This window comes from Gasterosteus aculeatus, chromosome 17, assembly GCF_964276395.1.
Source record: "Gasterosteus aculeatus chromosome 17, fGasAcu3.hap1.1, whole genome shotgun sequence".
NCBI lineage: Eukaryota > Metazoa > Chordata > Actinopteri > Perciformes > Gasterosteidae > Gasterosteus > Gasterosteus aculeatus.
In genome coordinates, this window is record NC_135705.1 from 3,640,446 (window position 1) to 3,657,463 (window position 17,018).

Consider the following 17,018-nt stretch of genomic DNA (forward strand, 5'->3'; position numbering starts at 1 on the left):
AAATTCATTAAGATTATGTCACCGCCGTGTCCAACCTGAAAATGGATGTCGATGCCGGGGTCAGAGGAGGGCGGCTAACAGTTCTGCATACATAGAAACATGGAAGGAAGAGACAGTCAATATCAACAAATACAAGAGCAAAAAAAACATCAGACCCTGCAACTAATTACTAGTTACAGGGTAAATACACATGGCATTATATGTAATATATAAACATGCATTTATGTGTATCATAAAAGGACAAATAACAAATTATTCATTTAATTACATTTTTTGGGGGGGTTACGTCAATGTGTAGTTTACATATTTCTATCACTACCGATTCGTTTTTTAAAACAAACAAAAATAATTGTGATGCAGGTGGATTATTTATTTTCTAAGTAGAAAATGGCAGCATTTATATGAGGATGAGTGTTAATATCGAATCCACGGTCACGGAACTCAAGGTGACCCCCTTATTTTCCCATTTGCGCTGGAAGCAGCGACGCCTCAATACATGACTCAAGGGTCCCTATCTGGAGTCACGCCACGTGAGCGTCTCCTGATTTGTCTCACCGATGAGGACTTGTGGTCCTGCGAGGGCCGGCCGTCTGTCCCTTTTGGCTCCGGCGTCTTCACTCCCTCCGGTTGCTGCTGAGGACGAGACGCTGCCGGACGGGAAGGGGGGACAGATGTGTGGCTGCCATGGTTAATAAACTCAAGCACGTAATGCTGCCAGCTGTTCTAGAAGGATATCCAAGTGAATCACCAGTGAAAAAACAAAAAACTCAACCCGCCGCAGAACAGATGCGGAGTTGGAATCATACCAGTTTGCGCTGCTCTACTTTTTAAGCTTTCATGGATTTAATATAAGAACAGTTTACTGAGCTACATGGAGTACATACACATCTTCAGGCTGTCAATATGAGCCTTTTTCTCCCAAACTCACCAGAAAAACCTCCCTGGCCGGCACCGCCCGCGTTGTCGTCGTACACGAAGGACTCGCCCTTGAGCGGCGTGATACACGACGCACTTTCCTGTAGGAGGGGAAACGGGAAGTTTTGGAGCCAACAATATATAACCGGGTCACGTAGAAAACATTATCACGAGCACAGCTTTGTGCAATGAATGGACGCATGGGCGTGCAATGGATTCACACGTCTCCACCCACCAGTCCGGTGTCGTACTCCTCCTCGGCGTCGTTCTCGTGCTCCTCGACCACGCTGGCGAAGCTGCTGGCGTTGGAGGAGGAGCGGGACAGGTCCTGAGCCTCGGGGATAGACGGCGCCCTGCAACACATGGCCAAACTACACACCTGGGTCACTCCGAGCGCAAACCCGCGTCTCCCTACACTGAATTTAACTGCAGCCTTTAAGAAGCAGTAATAGATGTATGTAAGCTTCATGTTGCTTTATGGTTCTTGACTGTCTGTATGATGCTGCCATATAACTTAATCCACATAATAGTCACCTGTTCTTAGTAGGAGGGAATTCTGGAGAGCTGTGATTGGACGAGTCCGATTTGTTTTCCAGCATAAAGTGGGTTCCCTCCAGCGCCCTCATGGTGCAGGGTGACACCTCTCGGCTTCACGACAGGGAAGATGACACGTGAAGATGATGTTAGTTCACTCAATCATACGGTGACACGTTGAACATTGGTATTGGAAGCCGTTTCGAAAAGGGAAGAAAGAAGCCGGTCGGAGAAAAGCGTAAACATATTTTCCTTTGAGAAAAGCCTTCAGTGAGGAAATGCTCCAATGCTACGGATGCTATTGCATTATTATACACACCTGATCCAAGACTCTGATTGGTCCATAATTGGACGTTAAAAAAAATCTTTTTCCACTTTTTCAAATACAATTCTGACCTAACATATCTTTACTTTATTTTCCATGGGTTAAGGACCGAACATGTTTTCCTGGCTAATCCAATATGTTCCTTTGCTGACCAAGCACAATAAATAAAGCAACCTTTTTATAAATCGACCATCCTCATTAAAACTGCCATCGAACAAAAGCTCGTCTCTTGAGAAGTTTGTCTTCTAATGGCCGACTTACTCGTCACTTTATTGCCTTTCTTCCATCTGTTGCAAGAACATTCTCCCTCCACTACCCACTCGCTGCTGATCAGCTCTGGTTTGTCCTCTCACCTCCTCTCTTGGACCTCCTGGATGTTCTCGATGCCAATGGCACTGCTGCGACGGGAGCTGAACGGTCCGGACTTTTTCCTCGTTGGGCTTTTCCCAGGAATGATCAATGACTGAAGGTGAGCAGGGAGAGAAGATTCAGACACACACACACACAGTACGGGGGAAGTATAACTATTTCTCATTATATGCAGTGAGACGTGTGGAAATATGCTGCAAAATGAATGATGAACTGATCCTGTAATGACATGATAATCCACGATACTCGGGGCTTCTGGCAGGAGCTTAATTATTCATTTATATTCTCTCATGAAAAGTTTCGACAAGCACCCTGTTGGGTTTCCTTCGAGGCTTCTATTTTAAGTACTTGGGTCAGACTTTCAAGTTTATTTGCTCAAACTCCAAGAAGTCTGGTACATGCTTCTAATTTAAGATGCATGATTCATCGATAGGGAACTGTGTAAAAAGAACATTAGTGGGAGTCTGGTTAATATTTAATTTCTGAACTGCCTATTTTTCTCTTTTAGAACAAACTTAAAAGTAAAAGGAAGTGAAGGAATGTATGCTTTGAAGCCCAGTATTGAGTCATGAGTCTACCTGTGAAATAAGGTGGGATTTATTGGATATAGGACTGTAACATTCCTCCGTCCGCGACGGATTAATTCCCTCAGCCACTCGAACGAGAGAACTGGATGAATTCATGAATGAATGAATGAGAGAAACGATGAGACTGAAACCATATTAAAATAAACAGGAATATCGAAAATGTGAAATCTTCTCATACCCACTGGAACTAAAACAGGCACATTTGAAAGAAAAAAGCTAAATCGACTGCACACTTTATGGTTATCTGATATCATGAGACAAATGTTAACACGACAGACGACACTAGCAAGCGAGAAGGGAGAAATATACATGAACCTCTTCTATTGTTCCTATCCCTATGGCACTGCCTCGCCGTCCATATTTACTGGGACTTTTCCCTGGAACGAGCAACGACTGAGCCCCAGACGGCAGCACAGAGAGACAGAGAGAGAGCAGAAGGGAGGTTGGAAAAAGGAAGGTGGAAGGAAAGGAAAAGGAGACACGGTGAGATCACATGCGCAGCACCGACAATTTAAACAGCAAGGTGAGTCGAAAAGAAGAGCTTCGCCAAAGACCAGACAGACAAGACATAAAAGATTGAGGAACTAGAGAAGCACACAGGAGAAGACGAGAGTGCCACTGAGGCAGGAGGCGTGCAGAGTTTCTGCCCCGAGGGCAACAGGCGTGCGTTCGAACAGGAGACAAAAGGGGGCACAGAGTGCTGACAGGATCCAAAGAATCGCTTTTAGCTTCTTTTTTTTTGTTGTTGTTGCTTTTTTAGGAGTCATGAGTTCCAGATGTGGGCTCCATTTAGTCCAAATTCTAAACACTGTCAGCAGCCGGAACCCAAAGACACAATACGAGACGCCAACGGCAGGACGGTGCGCTCCTTCCCGCGGGCGAAAGGCGCCACGCATCCACTGCGGCCTTCACGTGCGTTCAAGTACAGAGAGGCAGCGGAAAAGAGGCGGCGGCAGGAAGCCGCGCGGCGCAGGGGGGCGGGAGTCTGGGTAGTCAAACGGCCGTTTGCACTGAGCTCACTTTATTCGACTCGACCGGGGATCCTAAAAAGAAAAAAAAAAACAACCTCGCGGACCCACAGCGACCAAACAACATCCTAGATATCCAACTCTACGTGGGCGGTGAGGAATCTACCAACAGGTGAGGATGGATGAAATGGAGAAAATGAATTACGGGGTCAAAAAAAAAAAAAAAAGCAGTCATGACAGCTAGAGTTGGTAATCTTACAAAAACATTTGTTCTCACCCGAACTGCAGTTTTCAATAAGCTGCCAGCTTCACGGCTGTGAATGCTTAAAATAGCAATGTTCACTGCGGATGTCCATTATGATAATTTTGGGAGCGAGAGAGAGAGAGAGGCTTAAAAAAAGGACCGTCTGTCAGTGACTTGGCAACCTTCACTGGAAAGGAGTTGGCACCGCCGCCGGCCCGGCTGGACGATCCTTTCAGTAGGATCAGCGTACTCTGGCGAGTTTCCTAAAATTATCGACCCCAGCTTCAAAAATCAATGGGAGACGATTTAATGGAAAGCAAGAGTGAAATAAAGATGTCGGGGATGAAAGCAAACGCTGCGGTGATGACAGACTGATGAAAGTAAAGCAATGAACCAACAGGAGTTATTTGTTATCGGTCGTTTTTTATATATCCGGCAGCATGGGGTTAAATCTTTCGCATCTTGGGCGTCGCGTGAACCAAAACGGGCTTACTTACAATCCCCGGGGTTTTGGGGCTCTCTGCGGGATTGTGGGTAAAGCTGCCACTGTGACTAGTGGAGACTGTGTGTGACTTCTTGTTACTGAGGCCCATGGCGTCCATAGACTGGCTTCTGCTGCGGATGACCCGCTACAGAGAGAGACGAGGAGACACCGTCAGGGGTCCACACGGGCTTCACAGCATTATATAACGCGTGTGTGGGACTCTACGCTCAAACTAACGTCCACTTATCGAGATTATCACAGGGGTTCTTTTCAAAGTTGACCAAAACGTTGGTGTTCGTGAATACAGATTGGTGTATTTTTTTTTATTAGATATTCTCAAATTGTTGGTAATAGGCCTTTTTAACAGAAAGTCGTTTCAAATGTCACAACAGAAAAAGCTAAGGGGAGAATACCAAAATTAACGGTGGCTGATATTTCTTTAGTTGGGTCCGTTTTCAGGGTCCTCGTACGTCTCTGCAAACCACAAGCTACTTAGAATATAGAATATTTTCCATCAGCCTCTTAAAACACTTTAAAAAGATGTATTGTAACAACTCCTGTAAATTAATAACAACCAATCTTTGTGGATTCTGTACCGTGGTCAGCAGAAATCTATGTTTCTTACATTCTTTCTGGTGACATCTGTGAAAAAGACCCATCAGGAAATACTTACTAATATCAATCCTAATTTTTTTAAATATCCAGCTTTCAGGCATTGTTAAAACTTCTAAAAAATGTTCTAGAATATTTACAATTGTCTCGTCATTTTGAAATGAAGATTTCTATGCTTTTGATGTGTAAATATTTCGGAATCAATATGTTGGATCTCCGAGGGCACAAATGTTTGCACACGCAAGTGTCCATGTGTTTGTGCACACGGGGTTTGTGCACATGTGCTCCATGTGTGTATGCAGGACTATTTCTGAACACTTAGGGGCAGTGCAGGTCAACAGGAGGAGAGGCTGCGAGAAAGAACTGTAGGTTCACCGGAGGTCAGAGAGGGCGTAGGCAACGTGGGGGGGAGGAAGGGGGGGGTGATGAAGCTGCATTGCTTATCTAAAGTACACTGTTGTGTCAGGGGAGGGGGGGGGGGGGGGGGGGGGGTGAGGCACAGTGTGAGCAAGGAGGACAGAGGCAGAGAGGGGAAGATGGAGCGGGAAATATTTGCAGATGTAGTTTGTGGAGGTTTGAGGAAGAGAGGAAACAATGTGGTTCTTGGCCGATAGGAAGGAAAACAGAGGCCATATTTATATTTATACAGAGACGAAGCTGGTTGGGTTTTCTGAATACACATATAATAGAATAAAAGATGGCAGAGAACCGTTCGGTGGCACAGAAACGAGAGGAAACCCGCGGGGGGGAGGAAGGGGGGGACGCTGGGAGACACGCGCACCGCATCATCAGCTCTCTAACGGGGGGTCATTAAATAGTTCATCAGGCACAGCGCCCACCGCCGAGCCTCGCCACCCTAATGGTCATTGACGGAGCACTCCGTCACAGGCGGTGCCTTCCACGCGCAACAGAACGGTCGACCCAGCCGACAAAAAGCACGCCGGGAGGCGCCGGGGTGGGGGGGTGGGGGGCGGGAGGGCGGTTGAAAACACAGCGCCAGCAGCCGAGTTGGGGAATTAAATGCCGCAGAGGGCCGGTCCTTTGAGATACGGCCAATGTTCTATCCTTTGTTTTCTCGTGTGTGAATACCCAGAGTCCCAGCCGAGAGACGAGAGACAAAGAAAAAAAAAAAGCATCCTCAAAGTTTCTGCGTTAAGAACCATTCCCTCATGCAGGCGGAGGAGCAGACTAACGGTCGTCAAACGAGGGACGGGGGGCCCGTACCTTGAAGGATTCGAAGAAGCCTCCCCCCCCCGCGCCGGCACCGTTCTCCAGCTTGTCCTCGTCTCCGCCCAGGCCCATCATGGACTGGCTGTTGGCGTGCAGCTCCTCGTACAGGGTCTCCAGCAGGGCCGAGCGCGTGCGCTCCTGACAACAACACAGCCGGCCGGCTAGTTAGTAGCGTCCCTTCGAAGGACGCGATATGGGGGGACACCGCCAGGCAGAAGAAATCGGCACTGGAGCTCACGCTGACAGGTGTGTACAAATGTCCCAACACCCCCCCTACACACACACACACACACACACACACACAAAGACCAGGTCTCTCCTGACCTCGAGCTTGGCAAACTTCTCGGCCTTGTAGCAGGCGTACTCTGCGTTGATCAGCTTCGTGAAGAGGAACTCGCGGAACTCCGGGCCCTGAGGACGGTCAACGGAGAGAGAGAGAGAGAAAGGACGGGCAGCGAGAACCGAGGTTTTTATAATTTGGAGCTCGTAAAGGCGAGATTAGTTTGTGCGATTGCTGACCTTCATGAATACGGCGGGGTCAGGCAGAGCAGGCCCGAAGAAAGGTACGTCGTCTCGGGCTGTCACGGACACCTGCAGGGGGAAGCAGGGGAGCACAGCCTGTGACGCACAGAAGAAGAAAATCTCGCGCAATAGTGAAGGAGTGCACACTGAAGCAAAGTTTCTTGACGGATTAGCGCCAGCTGTCCAGAACCAACCTTGTAGGTGACGTTGTCTGTACGCGCGTTCTCCACCTGCACCACCACGTACGCGTGCAGGAAGTTGGATTGGATCATGTCTGGGACGAAGGGCGTGTTCTCCTCCTGGAACACGATGGCCACGATGTCGTTGCCTATGTGCCTCTTCCTCTGCAGCTGGGTGGCACCGAGCAGAAATGAAAACTAACTACAGTGGAAACATCTCAAATGACTAGTTGGAGCATCTCAAATCCCTTCCAGGGAGTCATGCTATAAAGTTTGCCTGGGAATGAGAATAGTCCAAGCAGAGAAGTGGACAGAACTTCAATCCACCAGGACAGCGTGTTCTCTGGGATGATAGATACCCTGGTTTTATACCACAATCATCCAAAGCATTGGTGTTTTTCGGTCCCTATTCCTTCCTGTGCCAAGGACGGCGGTCATAGCCACTCGTAGTATACAGCATATGCGACTTGTATGAAACCTACAGTACTAACTGCCTATTAGGCCCACATGAATAATGAATAATATTCATGACTATTACTATTATTTGCATTTAGCGTAGCTGGGACAAGTGGAGCGGTTTTTGAGCCGAAGCATAGAAACGCTGTTGATGAGAGGGAAACGAATGAATTGGAAAACCTGCGCAGGCGCTGCAAACCAAACAAAAATGGATGGATGTTGAAATAATGTTACCTTTTGCCAAAAGGACATTCGAGAGTGACTGTGGTTCTTAGGTTTTATATTTGTATCCATGAGATGCCTTTATTGCCAAGTACCAGGGACCCTTACTTGCATTTGGCTTTTGTGAAAATGAGTCTAATTAAAAAAGGTTTACCTTTCAGCAGTCCCAAAAAAAGAATAACGCTGCTAGTTATCAGAATCATAAAATACCAATGAGCAAAACATACAGTGTATATCAGGCTTTCATTTGTGAGTAACTAACAGAAATGTTCAATAGAAAAGGTTGGAAGTGCAGACGGCTCCCGTGGTCCTCCTCAGTGAGTCAGTAAGCCTCAGTCAGTCATCGGGCCATTTAACACACTAAAGTGTCCTCTGCACTGTTCGCTGGCACGGTCTCCAGAGGTGTTTAATACAACAAATATTTACAGGAACTCTGATTCTTCTCCAGCCAGCAGTCCGCTCGCTTTGCGGCATATTTCTGGCAAAGACGCGAGAATAACAAACCGTTTTAGGACGTATTTTTTTTAATCAATTTGCTATATCAGACAAATACACTATTTAGAAGGTTCAAACTGTGAAGGAATCTAACCATCATTCCATTAATGAAGTAGGTTCCACAATTTGCCAGATTTGTTCCGTTCATTCCTAAAGCGTTTGTATCAGCCATAACTGCTGAACCTCTGTGGTGTATTCAAACAAAAACGCCACCATGAGATCCCTAAGATTTGATAGACGTAAATGAGCAAAGTCCTAACAGAGGAGACACAACCGGATCATATTTTTTTTATACATCTAATCATGACATTTATTCCTTTTTCAACTGATCGGGCATTAACTAAGTGTGAAACAGGCCACAGCGGGCAGCAGACCATCCGGGTTCTACTGCCTCATCACCGGCCTCATCGGCACTTAAACTCAGCAGACGCGAGGCCGGATTAAGACACTCGACATCTGTTTACGCCAAACATCTGCTCCAATCGGATCTCATTCAGCCCGATCTGTCCACGTTAATTCTTCACCTCCCCCCCCCTGAAGTAACGCCATTATTTTTGCACTTTGCCAAGTTCCCTCGTGAATTATCCCACGTGGCTGTTGTGGCTGTCCACGGTTTCTCGGCACAATGGACGGTCTGGGCCGGGTTACCTGTATAAAACACTCTTACTGCAGCTTACTGCAACATTTCTTCACACATATGAAACTCTTAAGCCAAAGACCGACAGCTCATTGGGAAATAGAAAACCCGTAACGAAACAAAATCCACCAACAGCATCTCTAAAGCTCATATTTAAGATAAAAATGTACTGTCGCTTTACCTGCTGCGAGTCTCCCTCTGTGTAAGGAAGCTTGGTTGACACATGGAACATAATCTCCTTATTGTGGAAACTCGTGTAGACCGATTCTGTGCCGGTCTGCCCGTGAGCGACGTCCAGCCCGCCTCGAAACCTGACCGAGGGAGACAGGATCCAAGGGCGGACGCACGAAAAGCCAAAGGAGATGGAAAAGGAGTGGGAGAGAAGGAGACGTGTGAAGTTAAGCTGGAGAAAGCATTGCGAGGCCGAGCTCATCCATCACGGTGGGAATGCCAAGGGCATCTTCTGCCTCCTCAATGGCAATGTCACCAACACATATCAGGACGCCCTTAATTGCCTTTTTAGGGATTCATTCAGAGCCCAACTGTGATTAAGTGGCTATTGACAGACATGGGGTGGAGCACTATACACAGAGAATTAAAAGCACTTTAAATCTGCCGCTGGGAAAACTGAATGAAATTGAAGTGAATTTTGTCCAAACCCTTTAAAGTCATGCAGCTCAATCTTGTGGCCCAGAAACTCCAAGAACTCGACAAAAGAAGGACTTTCTTCCATGTTCCCAAACAGCTCCTCCTCCGATGTCTGCGTGGAGGAAACAAAGGACATTATCGGTGGCGACAGCGTGACTTTTAAGAGGATTCGCAGTGGGCAACCCGTGCAGCACACTCACCTGGCCGAACTTTTGATAAATAACCCCGAACTTGAAGTTGTTGCTGATCACGTGCTCGTCAAAGGTGACGATGAGCCTCGAGGCCTGAGGACGAGAGAAGAGAAGGGACTTCAGTGAGGCTCACCGGAGGCGTGAGGAGAGTTGGCTGGGAGGATCCGTGCCTACCTTTGGGTAGAGGACGGGATAAAACCGGTCCACGTTCACCTCTTCGCAAACCAGCTGGAGATGCAAGAGAACATCTTTTCTCGATTAAGGGCTGAATGCGTTTTAGGTCAATCTGTAATTCTGTGTATTAATAACGGCCTACCTTGGCCATCTGAACCACATTGGGGAACTCGGTGAGGCAGGAGATGGGAATGACGTCATGGTGAGTTTTTAGCTTTGTGCTGCAAGTCAAAAGTCAAAACGATCACGTCCAACAAATCCTGCTTCTCGAATGACTTTGCTTAATATCACATTTAAGAGTTTCCTTTAAACTGAGACTGGCACAGTCTGGGCCCTCATCTGCTTAACCATGGCAACATGACTGTGCCTCAGAGATCTGGGCTACAGAACGGCGACGCAACAGGGACTGCAGACCCCACAGCCCCCCCCCCCCCCCCCCCCCGCGGCGGCTCTGCAGGGTGGAATAAATAATGGAGCTGCAACAACTCGAATGCATCTGGTCAGTGTCCCAGCTACACGTACTTACACACAGGAACCACCAGGAGGTGATTCTCTTTAAGTCTAAGGGGCACTTAACCTGCAGGTACAGCTTACGTATTAAGATAACTGCACATCACAATACAAGAACAAAGTTCCACTGCTGGGACAGTTTGTCGGGTCAGAAGAACTGTGGATTTTAGAGGTTGAACGGTCTCAGTGATAATTCGAGGCAGTAAGCTTAAGAGGTGCAGCAAATGGGGACAACAGATGTTTAGGTTCATATGTTCTAACAACGTGCCTTCTGAACTTTTTATGTTTCTACATTTCATGGAATTTTAACAAAAAATCTTCGTCATCTACTTAGTCTCACCAATGCTTTAAATGCAGACAGTGACTCAGCGCTTCCGACTACAGGAGCGGAGGGGCCGCGCCGGACTTGGGTGATGGGGTTGACCGTGGGCGGTGCATCGCTACGCCAAAAAAACATTTGTGGGCTGCGCGACTGTTGCCTCGCAACACACTCGTCCCCCTCTCCAAGCTCCATTAACAAAGAGCGAACGCGGCCACTGAAACCTGGAGTGGAGCCTCTCGGGCGCTAAAAATGAATTCACAGGTCACGGCGAGCGTGTGTCGGCTCGGCCTCGCTCGCCCTCGGCCGTCTTTCGGGAGGACGCGTGAAGGAGCGGAGGACTTCGAGAGGACTGGTGGGGGCCGTTTTTTAAAGTAATCTAAAACAAGAGGACCTTTTAATGTTCATGCTGCGTCACACTTTAACACTGCAAACTCGTATTGTTACACAACTCCCAGAAATTAATCATGAAAATACTTGTTGGACCCAGGCAGGTGTTTTTGTTGTGTTTGCTCCATATGGCTTCGTTTTGGGGGATCTATGAGTAAATGCCTAAAATCCCTGCATCACGTGGCCATCTGAAGCCCCAGTGGTTGCACTTCCAAATGGGAGAAACAATGACCAAAGAGAGAAACATGGAGAGAGAGAAAAGAAACAACAGCAGGGGATATTACAAAGGAGAAAACTGTTATTCAGGGCCGGGGGGGGGGGGGGGGGAGAAACCAGGTCACATATGAGAGTAATAGGAACTGTACCGAAGCATCAAGCGCAGATGCTCCTGATCCCCAATGACATCGTACTTCATGGAAAAGACCAAGTGGCCCAGGGCTGCATCCATGGTGTAATAATTAAAGTGTTCCTGGGGGGGAGAAAAGCAGGAACAACCTAAACGTGAGGATGAATACTCCCCCAGCAACAAACAAACCGCTATAATTAATCAGAAATGCAAGGGGATGAAGGGAGTACCGTTCCTTCTTTGTTTGTTGCTATTTAGGAAACATGTTATGTAAAAGGGTACAGGACAGATATACAGGCAAGCAATGAGTATTATAAAATATAAGCAACATTTATTTACGTATTTCGTGTCACTTTGGAACAGAATAGCGTCGGCGTAGCATATGGACAAGAGCAACGCGTCTTTATGGAGATTGCAGACTGGATTTTAATGCCACAAGCAAACTCACCAGAGAAGTGAATTTAAGAAGTGTCGATATTAAAATGCAGACGGAATACATCAAGGTCAGATGTTTAAAGCCGGACAGCTTCTCTCGTCTCCTCACCTTGCCCATGAATTGCTTCCTGTAGATCTTGGCGCTGCTGTTTGTCTCCAGCTTGACGAGGGAGGCCGGACAGGGCGGCTGGTCGGCCTCCGGTGCCTCTTTGAGCTCATGATTGTTCCCTTCGATCCAGTAACCTCCAAACTGGGGCAGCAGGATGAGTGGGAACGGGCTTGTGCGACCGAGAACCTGACAGGGGGATAAAAGCAGGAAGAACGCTGGTCAGTAACGGCCAGAAGTGGCGTTAATCGGCGCATTGCAGAACGCCTGCAACGGGTTTAACCCGTCCAAACCTCCCACGGCGTAACGCTTGAGTTACTAATGCAGGGAGTGACGTGTACCTCGTGAACGCTGGGGTAAGGGATGTAGTCCTCTTCTGTCTGCGGGAGAGAAAACAAATATGAGTCGAGCCGACAAACAGACGCTTCTAGCCAGAATTTCAGTTTTGGGCGCATGAGGGGAATAACAATGGGAATACAAGCTGTGACTGTATCGTCCAGCTTTTCCTCAGGGGGATTTCTTTTTCTCATCGGGCGATTAGACAAATAAAACATTTTTTTCCATTGGGAAAAAGCCCGTCTGAAGCTCGTATTATATATTTTACGACTTGCAAAGAGCTGAACCCTCAGAGAGCGAAAAAAAGAGACGACTACTCAAGCTTTCACTTTCACTGAAAATGGGACTGGTTGGATTTGATTCTCACTTCAGATCTCCTTTTACCGCCTGGCAGCTGTGTTCTGTTATTGGTCCTTCCTCTGTGATGTCCATTGCAAAAAAACACGTGTTGCAATGTACCTCCTCTGCAAAACTCACTCTCCTTTAATTCCGGATAGCGATTTGGTCAATTTCCCAACAACGTCCTTTGAACAACCTCAAGCTCCATTAAGAATGCTATCAGCTAAAGCAGAAGTGAAAGCAAGAGAACCTTTTGTCATACTCAACTAATTAGGAAACGCAACCTTTTTTATGACACTGGATCGTTGGTGTTGCAGGAGGTGGACTATTAAAGGAAAGGTCAGGGGATCTCAGTCTCATGTGGAGTTAATTACATGCATAGAGGCCTTTTAAAATTAAAATTCAGTCTTCAGGGGAGACGTTGGATTAGGCAACAAAAAACGTTTTGTCAGATTCAAGAAAAGATTGTCGTTTGGGGAAAAATAAACGCGCCGCCATAAAAGTGCCGTTATTAAATGTGCAGAAGATCCTGGCACCTACCCTGTGTGTGTGTGTGGTTTTCACACTTCCTCGTTTATAATACGAGGTTAAAACATAAAATATGTACCTATTGGCTATCTATTATTTGTGATAGCTACTAATGTTGAGGGAAGCCACATCTTCCTGTTAAATGCTTTCCCGTCGTCTCGCTTCAGAAGATTACCATCTACTCTGTGACTTAACCCCAGACGTCCCGCTGAAAGGATCTGCCGGTCTGAACTGTCAACTGCGTAAGCCTCTCTAGGAAACGGGGACCGCTTTTAGGATTTGGTTGCGTACCGGTGAGCATCCCGAAGCCTGTCTGACAGCTGATAAGGACTTACAACGCCGCCATTGCGGATTCTTTTACCAGACTGCGGCCCTACGAGGAGGCGGGAGGATTTCTGCGACTCACTTTGAGGGGGGGAGGCAGGGGGCATCTCTGCTCGTCCATCCTGTAACCCTGCAGGAGAGGAAAGTGATGCGATACTGAGCGGACAGGTGCAATATGTACACAACGGGGTTTACACACCTGCAAAGATAAACACACACACACACACACAGACGCATTTACGGAAAGTGCAGCAGCAGAGAGCGATATTAGGCTTTGTGATCGTAATAATTCATGTTTACATAACGCGAGCGCCATCAGCAGATGGAGCACAGAAAGAGGAAGCGTCAGAGGAGTGATATGTTGGGGACTATAAGCGAGTGAGAAAGATAAGCAGAGGTCCGTGGGAACAGGAGAGGTGTTTCACGGGAGATATCATTAACCACAATGCAGGGCCAAGATGTGCCAAAAACAGGGCATTTACTTCGTCCTTGAATCATAACTCCTGACAAAGCACAGAGACAGAGGAGGAACAAAACATTCCTGATCAGCGGCCTCTTTGTGTGCAATAGCCTGCGGGCCAGCTCCGAATCCTATCAAATTTAATGCACTTTTGTTTTTTTCCAGGACTAAGGAAGATGAATCAAATGAAAATCGGAAATGGCTTCGTTAATCTCATTCTATGGAGGCCGATCCGCTGCTTTCCCCCCCCCCCCCTCGTTCCTTTTATTTGGTGGCAGAATATGCAACGCTAATGATAAAATATGCAACTGTTGTATGAAACGCGGACATGCTGCTTCTGCGCTCATGGGGTGGACAACCAAAAGTAAACGCTGTTAATTTGGTTTGAATCCCCCCCCCCCCGTCTTCACGCAGAAACATCCTCCATGCCTGTGATTTTTCTGGCAGTAAGATGTTGTTTTTTGAGCCTGAATCATGTTTCTGTGTCCTTTCCAGCAATATTCTCCTCCATCAGAGATATTATCATAGTAGACACCAACTGTTTCCGGGCGGCCTCGCCTCGACGAGTTACAAAGTCAGCGTTTGATATATTTGACAATTTATGAGATGACGCGTGGGCGAAATAAAACATGTTGTAAGCTGACCGACCGAGACCAAAAGGAAGGGAGTTAGGATTCGGTTGATAATGTGAACATAACGATGCATAGTGTCAAAGATCGTTTTATTCAGAAGCCGCCGTTCTTGATCCTGGTTTGTGTCACACTGGAGTTGAACGCCGCCGGGTGCGAAACAAACTACATTCTACAGCATTTTGCACGTCTGGTGACACATAACAACACTAGACACAATTGTAAGGAGAAAACAAAAAAAAGGCCTTGTTCAGAAGCATCATCTGTCTGAAGGCAGCCTAAAGGCACCAGCAAACATTCAGGGCAAAGAGCGAGATACATGGAGGAACACTTCAAAGTGTTGCAGCAGCTGGGTTGTGATCGGAAACACAGAAATAGCAGGAAGAGCAGAGAGCCTCGAAAAACAGAGGTAAAAGGAGGTTTGAAAGTCCAAAGCAAACAAAATTCTCAGGCGGCCTTTTGATTGGAGCTTAGGAAGGAAGAACGGACGGGCCCGAGGACCGCTCACAGTACCTGCATCCTTTCGATCATGGCAAACAGGTCCGAGGTCTGGGGAAGAGAGTCGACACGGGTCCAAAAAAGGGTTGGTATGTGTTTCCCTGTCACACTTCATCTCTGCAATCTAGGAAAAGCAGTCCGAAGACAAGGAGACCTCCCGGAGCTCCTCTGTGCCTCTCCCTCCAACATTAGCTGGATTTACTCCGTCGGTATCTGACCTACTAGACGTTTGGCGTCCAGGTGCTGCTCACCGGACGAAACCCGAATCGTTAAACCGAACCTCGACCGCGCGCGGAGCGTCATTCGGTGTTCTGTCCGATTAGCGCCGCCGCTGGTACAGGTCAGAGAACAACACCCCCGGGCGCGCATTCATCTCCTGCTGGGGCCACGTTATGGATTCCCAGCAGCTCCGACCTGAGATGAGGAGGGTCACAGCTGCCCTGGAGCTCACCGTGTAACGCAAGCAGACTCAAGTGCCAAGCTGATGTTTCCACATGACTAGATTAGATTTACCGAGGACGCTGAAGGACTGGCGAGACACACACACGCACACACACGCACACAAAGAAAACCATGTTCGCGTTTATATGCGCATGCATGCACATGCATTTTCCTATGCAAACTTACTTAAACCTACACTCACTCGCGCACACCTGACACTGACAGAGTGAAGCCGGGAGTCTGTTGTTTGAAAGTAAAGATAAAGTCATATGAGATACCACTCTTTCATCTGCAAAACAAACAACAACAAACAGCACGTCCCTCGCTGACCATGGTAACAACACAATATAATAACTGTGAGAAATAAAGGCAGCAATGGACACCTGGACTGTGGAGGAGCTGTGCGAGTGCGTGCATCATTATGTTGCATCATCGCACAATTTATAATATAAATATAAAAAATAAAAAGCATGCATTCGCTGCAGGCGGTTTCTTCCCAAACACAAACACGGTTGATCTCCAGGGGGCTGAAAACAGATCCTCCAGCAGAGGAGCATGTGTGTATCTGTACAATGTACAAAGAATCCAATATACTGTCCTGCAGCACCAAGCATGAATCTATCTGTCTCCAAGCTACCTCAAGATTTAAACAAGCAACAACTACGGGAGCGAAAAAAGAATCTCTCACTTCCAGCAATCGAAAAATACTCACATCACTGTGGCACCGCCTCTTGAGAAAAGGCTTGGTGGGAGGACGAGTGAGCAGCCCGTCCAGCAAGGCATTCTTAGCTATCCTCAGATCAGTCATCGTTCCTCAAGTATACGGACTCAGGCAGGCAGACGAGAGCGTCACAGTCAGCCGGCAGGAGCTTGACAATGGCACTTTGCACTCAGCGGCGTCGCTCAGCCACTGAACTGGGGGAGATAACTTGACGGCTGGCAGCATCCATACATCCGTGTTTGAGGTAAAAGCATTAGCGTGTGAAAATTCCCCTTCCTTTTTTTCTTTTTTGTTAACGCCTGCCCCCGCCCTCCCGTATAGACACACACAGCTGTTCTGCAGGAAGCAGTAAGGGAGGGAGGATCGATGTTTCTACCCTCTCTGTGCACAACTATCTTCTCTTTGTGACACACACACACACACACGCATGCATATTGACGGACAGAAAAAAGCAGTTCTCTATTTTGTTGAATCACAATGAGACTACGCTCTTCCTCTTTTTTCTTCATCTTGTATTTCTCAAGCTTCCCGCTCAGTTCTCAAGTGTGAGAACAGGGCGGCAGAAGCATTCGTTTTACCGCCGAGGACAAATCATTGACACATCTACACGTTTTACAATTCGGGGTTTTGCAGCACATGTTGAGAAGTGGGTTAATTGCACCTGCGGTGCTCCTATAGATCGTCAGTGCTGATTACAAGCTTTTTTTTTTTTTAAAAGCAATTATACTTGTTATTATATATTTGTTTTAATCGCGTAATAACATCGGCTGGCTGAATAAATGAGAAAAGTTGATTAGTTAGTGTGGCATCGGGCACTTTTCACTGCATCTTGTCCAAATGAGAA

General features: G+C 47.2%; 1 protein-coding gene across 22 annotated transcripts in view; it reads right to left on the reverse strand.

Moving 5' to 3' along the window:
- rap1gapb (RAP1 GTPase activating protein b) overlaps window positions 1-17,018 on the reverse strand; it is a 62,567-nt gene that overhangs the window by 1,800 nt on the left and 43,749 nt on the right. For 2 of the 22 annotated variants that reach the window (XR_013453306.1, XR_013453301.1), the window contains exons 2-22: window positions 13,508-13,555; window positions 12,240-12,278; window positions 11,902-12,087; window positions 11,377-11,480; window positions 9,935-10,013; window positions 9,793-9,846; window positions 9,628-9,711; window positions 9,439-9,539; window positions 8,961-9,090; window positions 6,985-7,140; window positions 6,788-6,859; window positions 6,593-6,679; window positions 6,263-6,406; window positions 4,440-4,571; window positions 3,046-3,123; window positions 2,128-2,237; window positions 1,450-1,563; window positions 1,151-1,286; window positions 929-1,016; window positions 556-718; window positions 36-83 (exon numbers count right to left, since the gene is read on the reverse strand). Coding sequence is in view for 13 of the 22 variants with exons in the window: in XM_040204827.2 (XP_040060761.2) it covers window positions 75-83; window positions 556-647; window positions 929-1,016; window positions 1,151-1,286; window positions 1,450-1,563; window positions 2,128-2,237; window positions 3,046-3,123; window positions 4,440-4,571; window positions 6,263-6,406; window positions 6,593-6,679; window positions 6,788-6,859; window positions 6,985-7,140; window positions 8,961-9,090; window positions 9,439-9,539; window positions 9,628-9,711; window positions 9,793-9,846; window positions 9,935-10,013; window positions 11,377-11,480; window positions 11,902-12,087; window positions 12,240-12,278; window positions 13,508-13,555; window positions 15,028-15,063; window positions 16,166-16,261 (2,175 nt within the window). In the remaining 9 variants the exon portion in view is untranslated. Of the gene's footprint in view, window positions 1-35; window positions 84-555; window positions 724-928; window positions 1,017-1,150; window positions 1,287-1,449; window positions 1,564-2,127; window positions 2,238-3,045; window positions 3,124-4,439; window positions 4,572-6,262; window positions 6,407-6,592; window positions 6,680-6,787; window positions 6,860-6,984; window positions 7,141-8,960; window positions 9,091-9,438; window positions 9,540-9,627; window positions 9,712-9,792; window positions 9,847-9,934; window positions 10,014-11,376; window positions 11,481-11,901; window positions 12,088-12,239; window positions 12,279-13,507; window positions 13,556-15,027; window positions 15,064-16,165; window positions 16,581-17,018 lie in introns of those variants that run through there. The other 20 variants (XM_040204833.2, XM_040204832.2, XM_078092846.1 and 17 more) reach the window with 16 other exon arrangements.